The 8,501-nt window shown below is 44.1% G+C and overlaps 1 protein-coding gene across 2 annotated transcripts in view; it reads right to left on the reverse strand.

The window, feature by feature from the left end:
• GALM (galactose mutarotase) overlaps positions 1-4,245 on the reverse strand; it is a 51,775-nt gene extending 47,530 nt beyond the window's left edge. For both annotated transcript variants that reach the window (XM_044261718.1, XM_044261720.1), the window contains exon 1: positions 3,978-4,245. In XM_044261718.1, the coding sequence (XP_044117653.1) occupies positions 3,978-4,167 (190 nt within the window). In that variant the 5' untranslated portion in view covers positions 4,168-4,245. The remainder of the gene's footprint in view (positions 1-3,977) is intronic.
• Between the last annotated feature and the right edge of the window lie 4,256 nt (positions 4,246-8,501).

The raw sequence follows: 8,501 nt of genomic DNA on the forward strand, positions 1-8,501 counted from the left end.
ACAACTCTTTAGAACAAATGGATTTTATACTATCTTCATATGTTACTAAGTTTTTTATCAAATCAGAATTATAGAAAGTGACAGTCCTCAAATTCTAAATAGGACGTGATTAAAATGCTTGTTTTGAAATGCAGAAAATACTGATTTTTCCATGCAAAAAGGGCCAAGTTTCTAGGTCAAGCCCCGAATGATGATTTATTCAAGCCCATTGCTGATGTGGGATAAAGGGTAGAGGAAAAGTCTGTCCCTTTTCCTGGGCAAAGGACTGGCCAGAATATATTAATGGATCTTTCCATTCCTCTAACATCCCAAGGACCCCAGCTGTGCTACCCACCTCCTACAGCCCAAACTTCAGCCAGAGTGCCCTACAGTCCGAAATAAAAGTGCCTACTAATCCCAGTTCGAAGCTTCCACAACCTGAATGACTTCCCTTTAGCTTTCGGAGGAAAACAGACATGACTTTAATGGACAAGCACTTTAACTGCCCCCAATATTTAATGTAGTTTCAAATGGCTGCTGGTTGGCTACATGGATCTTCATGCCCTTTTTTTCAGTGTTAACTCAGTGAAGTTCAAAGTTCAAGTGATATGAGGGAAGATATGTGGAGGCAAGGGAAGGAAAAGAGATAAAAACTACTGATCATTCACTATAGACACTATCACAGCTGGTAGCACATTTAATCATCATTATCCACTAATTCAGGCGAGGAAGTAAGCCTGGGGAGGTTAAATAACTTGCTTAGGTTCCACAGCTTTAAGGGACAAAGCAGGGATTTAAATGGGGAATCCTCAGGGCTCCTCTAAGGGCATCTGCAACACTAGACCGCAGCCTCTGAACCCATCCCTTTCCCTCCACGCCCCTATGAACTGTGGTTTTCTAAAAGCACAAAGTCCATTTTTTTTTTTTTTTAGTATATGTGCTGCCGAAGCGAGCACACAAAGTCCATTTTTTCTATGTTTTTCCATAATGGCTCTCATGGCAGTAATAGCGGGGTATTTGGTGGTAACTGGGGGGAAGATAAAGGGGCAGAACGGGCAGTGATTGAGCGCGTAGGCTGTTTATTACATGGGGCTCATAGACAAATACTCTCATCACAGGTTTTGAAAGAAGTCATAATGACTGTAGGTGGGACATGATGATGAAAAGCATTTTTAAGTATTTTAAGTACAAAAAATGGCAGAAAAATTCATTGGAGGCGTTACTAATTTTTCTAGGCTGTAACCAAAAGATCATATGATCTACCTCTTTAGAATTCTATAGAAGAAAGATCTAATTTTCCCAGGGAGAAATGGAACCATTCTGACCTCCGGTCATGGCCATGATCCAAGCAGTTTATATAAGATATCTGGGAAACTGGAGAGAGCTCACATCTAACCCGGCAGTTAGGAAAGGACCATGTCTCATGGAATTATCCATGCTTAGCTCCTCCCTGTGGCTCAAAACATTTTGGGGACACGGTAATGTCCAGATAACCCCATATTCTGTCACATTCTGTCATGTCTTGTGGCTTTAAATGACTTAGTTTTGCTCGTACAATACATATTCAGACACTCGAAAAGAATATGCAGTGAAAATAAAGTCTCCTTCTTAACCCTGGACCCAGCTACCCAGTCTTTCTCTTAAAGACAATCACTGTTAGCAATCTCTTTTTTAAGTTTTTTGTTTTTTTTTTTTAAAGTAATTTCTACACCCAAAGAGGGGCTCAAACTCATAGCCCCAAGATCAAGGGCCAAACTCTCCACCAACTGAGCCGGCCAGGTGCCCCCTTTTGGCAGTTTCTTAACATGGGTTTCAATACACAAGAACTGATCAAAATAGCAGCAAAGCACCATTTCACACTATTCTAACCAAGACGAGTATGCTTCCTGTTATGACATATATGAAGTCTTCTTTTATCTCTAGCAATACTGAAAGAATCTACAAAAAATCCTGAAAGACAGGGCTATAAAAAGGGAACAAAGGGCCATCTGCAACAACCACGAAGATGACTGCACATATTAGAAAGCACTAATTGATATTCGGAGGGCTTTTTTCCAGCTTCTCCTCTTCTGAAAATAGCGTGCTTTCCTTTTAAAATCAATAATTCGATTATCTAAATCATAGCATAGGAATGAGGATGTCTATCTCAATCCAGCACCCAGAATATTTTAGATGCTCTGATTCAACCTTTTTGGGAAGGCTGTGACGTATCCTAGTAAGAAAAATGCTATTTAAGGATCTCAAGACAGGTTACTAATGTGGCGGGCAATACAGCACAAGCTAGATCACTATAATCCGAGGGGATCTGGGTTTTTTCTCCCTTTTCAGAACATGTATGGAGGGATAATACTTTCTCTAGCCTGGTTGCTACAAGAGTCCTAGACTCAGAGATGACTCCACCATATGCCCTCAAAAACACTTCCATGCCCATGAAAACACTGCTGCTTCCCAGGCATCATGTCAAGACACAAGGTTCATAAGAATTCCACGGATGCTTTGTCTTTTAAGATCCACGTGACTCTTGTATCAGAACTAAAACAGGTAAGGAGTGAGGGTAGGTGAACGTGTGTGTGTGTGTGTGTGTGTGTGTGTATAGAGGTACAAAGGGAGGGCCGCTATCTCCTGAACGGTGATAAGGCAGAGATGGAAGAAATGATAAAAGCAGGTAACTGACCACTTAGCATCTCCCAAGTTTTGCCAGCTCTGAAATTCTAGGCCCTCCGTCAAATTTTCGACTCCACTGGGCAATTTTGCATCAGCCAAGCAATGTCTTTGTGATTCTGCGTCAGCCTAGAAAATAGCTATGCTACTAACAGAGAGGTGACTCAGCAAAATGATTCTAAAGACTCCTCTTTTGTCACTTGTCAACCCTCCTGCCTTCTGACTCTGAAAGCAGAAGATCGGAACCCCCATCAGAGAAAAACCAAGACCCAGAGTTTTCTGTTAACTTCTAACCATGAGCCATGTTACGTATCTAAAGAACCAAGCGGACAGAAAGACACACCTAAAGGAAAACCTCAAACCTCCTCTCTAGTTTTTGTGCTCGCCCCTTCCACTGAGCAAAGGGCATTTATTGTCAAGCAGTTTCTCTTTGCCAGCTTTATTTCAGAACGTATCTCCTGTCTAGCTATACGGTAGTGACAAGAGATAGTACTGCGTCCATTTTCTTTTGCTGAGATCAAACTGTAGCTGTTAACATTCATGAATCCGATTTGACTAATGTCTATCTCTCCAGCTAAAGGGCAAGCTCGGTGATGGTGAGGACTTGTCGGTCTCACTGAGTGAGATAACTGAATGAACCTTTTTGAAATGCATGGATTCGTACATGTTCCTAACTGCCCACGGGTTCCACTGAAAGTTCATCCCAGTCGGGAGACCTCACTGCTAGACAATGAGTCCATCGTCCACTTTCCACTCAGTACCTGGTTAGTGAGCAGCCCCAGAACGCTGGGCCCGAGTTACCCCAGGCCAAGTCTGTTAAACTGTGGGCCCCCACAGAGCCATGTGGGTGCACTTCTGAGATGACCAGGCCTCAGAGAGGATCTGATGAAGGAGAAAGGAAGTGGAAGAGGGCGGTCTTGGATTGTCCTTCTACGTCAGAACACAAGGGAAGAACTGGGAGCCACACCGCCTCTTCGCCAACTTTTCCCTTTCTTGCCCTCAACAGACCCAACACTTCAAAGACGGCTCCTGGGTTGCTGGGGGTTTCATCTTACCCTCAACTATTCTAAATCAATTAGAACAAAGCCTAAATGGATAACCAAAGGCCAAGTCCCGTAGCGGTTCCCATTCATTAGTCTTTTTTCGGGCACGGGATGGAAGCACAGAGTTGGCTGACTGCTAGCACTCCGGACGGCGACAAGCTCGGGGACTTCCTCCGGGTCCCGGCCGCCTGCAGCCCGATCGATCGCGGATTGGGGGAGGTGGGGGGAGGAGCTTGTACGGGAGGGCTCGGGGTCTGGGGCCGCCCGGGCAGCCCCGGTCAGAGTTCAACCCACCTTCCAACTCTGCAAAGCCGAGCACCACATCTGACGCCCTGCCCTGCCTGTCTTTGACCTCCAGGGCCGTAATGGTGCAGCCCCAGGAGATGATGTCCACTTTCAGCAGATCTGATTGCAGCTGGAACTTCTCCACTGTCCCTGCCCCTGAGGGCAGGTCTCCAAACACGGCTCTAGTCACCGAAGCCATGGGGGAAAGCCGGGGGCGTGCAGCGGCTCCCAGTCCTCGGAACTCCAGCCTCCTGAGCCGGAGCGGGACTTTACTGGAGAAGAGGCGGGACCCGGCTCAGACTCCTCCCCTTCCTTGCCTAGATTTAGAGAGTGACCACTCCTGCAAAAAATATCCTCTGGCGACTTTCTAAATCTTTCCTTTGCCTGAGGGTGACAGGAAGGCAAAACTTCCAGACTGGCTTTTCCTTTGCTAACTCTGGCTACAGTGCATGTCGGGAGTGGTAGTCTTTGGGAGGTGAACTTGCATTTTGGGGCGTGTAGTCTCTCTCAACCCAAATCCTGAAATCTGTAGGATTCTACCCCTCCCCGCCTCTCTGGTGGTGTGTGTGTGTGGTGGGGGAGGGTCTCAAACAGGCAGTGAGCTAACTCTCATTAATGTTGGTGGCAGAATTTCAGAGAAAATTCTGGAAAATGCAGAGAGTAGAATTAGAGACAGACGAATGTTGTGGGGGGAAGGGGGCAATTCTGGTTTTAAATTAACTCTGATCCAGAGAAGAAAGGGCACAGGTAATTCAGAGAAGGGGCAAATCAGCACAGGTAGCTCTGAACACTAACTGCAGATTTCTTCTGTTTGTCCATGCAGTGAAGCTCTCCACATGTTTATGCTGCAACCTCTGCCCATAGGCTTTCCTGGCGGTAGGCTTGGAGTACCAGTCTGGACAAGGTCAAGTGTAGATGAACTAGGGCTTAGTTACACGGAGGTGGTCAGAGACAGCCTCTTACTTTCTTTTCCTCAGGGGTCTGGGGAGGGCCTTGAGGATCTACCCCTTCTGGTTCCTGAAGTCCAAAATTCCTTTAAGAAGGGATTAAGGGAGGGGTGCCTGGGTGGCCCAGTGGGTTAAGGTCATGATTTGGGTCATGGGATCAAGCCCTAGGCTCCTCACTCAACAGGGTAGTCTGCTTGCTTGAAGATTCTCTCCCTTTGCCCCTCCTCCAACTCATGTGCTCCTTGGATCTCTCACTCTCAAATAAATAAATCTTTAAAAAAGGGGGGCGATTAAGGGAATATTTAGTAAGGTCTCCCTAAATGTTAGCTACTATAATTTTATCATCTTTTTCATACAAGCAGAAAAAGGCTTTAAGTATGTACTGATGGGAGAGGAGAAGACAAGCAGATCATTAAATAATTGTCATACTTTAGAGTGCCTCAGAATTATAGGAGACACTCTTTTTCAAGAATGAGTATTTCCAGGCTCATCCCTGGAATTTCTGATTCAATGAGTCAAGGGCAAGACTCAGGAATCTGTCCTTTTCACAGGGTTTCCTACGCTATTCTAATGCAGATTACCTGGGACCAGACTTTGAGAAAGGCCGCTCATCAGTTTGAGGACTAATCTCAGGTTCCCCGCAAACCCCTCCCCACAATAGGCTCTGATCCTATAAAACTAAGATAGGCTTCTAAAGGCCTTTAATGAGACTGTCAAATACAATACAGAAGCTTGTGTATTTCTTTACTGAATGTGTCAACTCCAGACAGTACTGGGCCTAGGAAGGGGAAGGAGGCTGGAAGCCAGAAGACAGGTTTTATTTGACTGCCTTCATACCTATCTTTGCGTGACGCTGCTTTCGGTTTGGTTCCTAGGTACTGTGGAGGGGATTCAACTAGACTGTGGTAAGCGCCCAAATGCATCTATGATCGGGAAATGAGAATTGGAATCGTGTTCCTGGAATCAGAGGCTGATACACATAACCGTCTCTCAGCCCTTTCTGTCTGTAGTTTGAAGGATTATTTCACATTCTTGCCACAAGCAAGAATGAAGCAGGGGGGTTGTGATAGCAAAGGAAAAAGAGAACTTGCAACTGGGCCTTGGTGAAGTGTAACACATAATAACAAAAAGACCCAAACAAGTGAAATTACAGTCTGCACCGCACTCACACAATCACCGACAGCACTCCAGCGTGCCGCTTCCTCAGAAATTCTATCAACTCTGCAGTCCTTGTCAGCCCACTTAACATTTGTGGCTGATTCATACACAAGCCCTTTCGGCAATGCTGTGTTAGCACGGATGTCTCACAATCTCTTCTGTGGGCAGGAAGACTGCTTTTTCTTTTCTCAGCCTCCAGATCTCAATGTTCTGCCAAGCTCATGTTGTCACAGAAAGAGAGAAAGGCACTGGAATGGCCAAAGCCAAGTGTCACTAGGGGAGGTATTGTAGCGAGGCTTGGTGGAAAATGAAACATACTGATGTCTGTCTATGAAGGAAAGAGTACATGTCTTCAGTTCATTTTCCTTTCACTTTTACTGGTCTTAACATAGTGTCCTAAATAGGACTGCCTTGTGCTAGGTCAGCTGTTAGGCACGAATCTTGACTTTTCTTACGAAAACATCCTCTTTTCCTAGTTCCACAGTGATAGTCTAAAGGAATACTTGTGCACTTGGGGCACCTGGCTCATTCACTTGCTAGAGCGTGTGGCTCTTGATTTCATCATGGTCATGAGTTCAAGCCCTGTGTTGGGTGTGGTGTCTACTTAAAAAATATATATGTATATATATGTGTGTGTGTGTGTGTAAAACATCTTATCATATATATATAATAAAATAAATTTTGTATACATAAAATAAAATAAAGGAATATTTGTGCACTTTAAAAAAAAAGAAAGAAGAAGAGGCACCCTAAACCTAAGGACATATTTTCCAACTCCAAGATTGGATTAGGTCAGAAGTAAGGCAATGGTAACTTTGAAAATGAAACATTGTCAAATTCAAGGAAGTATTTATTTTTATTTTTGGGATGAGGGGGAGGTTTTGAGGTGAAAAGAGAAGGAATTGTGACATTTATGCTTAGAGGAGTTACTTAAAATGGATACCTTTTTTTCAACCAGAGAGTGAGGTATCAGGTTGGACAGGTAAAGAATAAGGTCAGTTTCTCTTCTCTGCTGGAGGTTAATCCTCAAAGCTGAGTGCTTGGGGAATGAGAAATGAGGAATGAGGAGATCTGAGGGCTTGGACCCTGGGCCCCACTTCCTCATTCTACACAGACACTGCAGGTGTCCTGTTCCTGGGACACCCATCAGGGATGGCTCCAAAGATCTAAGCTATTGACAAGCTGTTAGGCAGAGAAAACTCCAAGTTATAATAATAAAACCAACTCACAACCCCTCACAGTTTGTGTATAGAGAGACTCAAAATAGATCCTCTGCAGTTGATAAGTCACCATCTTCTTGTTCTCTTCCTCATTGCTCTGAAGTCCAGTAGTGTTTGTTGTCAGTTCTCTTCATTGGGCACTCAACTCTGCGGTGTCTTGGATCATTCTTTATCTTTCCATGAATACATTTTGTTGTCACTGTTTTCTCAGCTAGTGGCTCCCTGATTCGATATTTTGACTCACAAATTTTTGGTGACCTCAACAACACTATCCTTGGTTTCAGAAGTAACCTACTTATATCTGGAAGCCAGGAATATGGGGGAGAACTTCATCGAGTTCACAAGACGTGGAATTCTTCACAGTTCAATTCACCTCTGTTGCATCGATAATTTTGGAGCAGCTGCTGGGGAAGGCATGATGGGGGCAGGTGAGAAGTTGTTGAGGAAAATGGATTAAATGCTGTTGTAGGACATGTTAATTCCTCAAATATTCACTAGGTATGTGCCAAGCACTGTGCTAAGCACTGGCGGTACATTGATAAGTAAACCAGGATCCTTGCCTTCAAGGAACTTACAGTCTAATATGATGCAAGGCTCATCTCTGTCTTCCATAAAGCCTTGAGTAAAATCTTCAGAATTCATTATCAGTCAATGTTGGATGAAAGAAAGCACTGGGACTGGCCTTAACAGAGGTTTAATTTCAGGGTTGCCCAGAGAATTCAGCTATATTAGGATTATTTTTGAATTTCCTGACACCAAGCACAGAGACTAGCAATCTTCAATGCTCAGTAACTAACCATTGAATGAATACACGGTTCTTTTGTATTTACAATGTCGTAGTGGAGAACTGACTCCGATATCAGAAGATCTGGGTTTGAAGGCATCAGAACTTACTGGCCAGGCAATTTGTTCAACCACTTTGAACTTCAGTTTCCTCAACTATAAAATGGAAATAATATCCTATGATTGGTTCATCCAATTATTATTTAGTGATTGCTAGTAAATATAAAGTGCTACATGTGTCCTGGGTACCGTGATAAGCGCCCTTCTGAGTCAGGCACTATTATCAGATACAGAAACTGAGACTTATTGAGGTTAAGTAACTTGTTCAAGGTCACATGGTTTGTAAGTCAGGAAATCAAGATTTGATCCTGGGCACTTTGACTGCAGAGATCAGAGCATGTAACCACTTCCGTGTACGCTGCCTG

The sequence above is a fragment of the Neovison vison genome, chromosome 8 (assembly GCF_020171115.1).
Source record: "Neovison vison isolate M4711 chromosome 8, ASM_NN_V1, whole genome shotgun sequence".
Lineage (NCBI taxonomy): Eukaryota > Metazoa > Chordata > Mammalia > Carnivora > Mustelidae > Neogale > Neogale vison.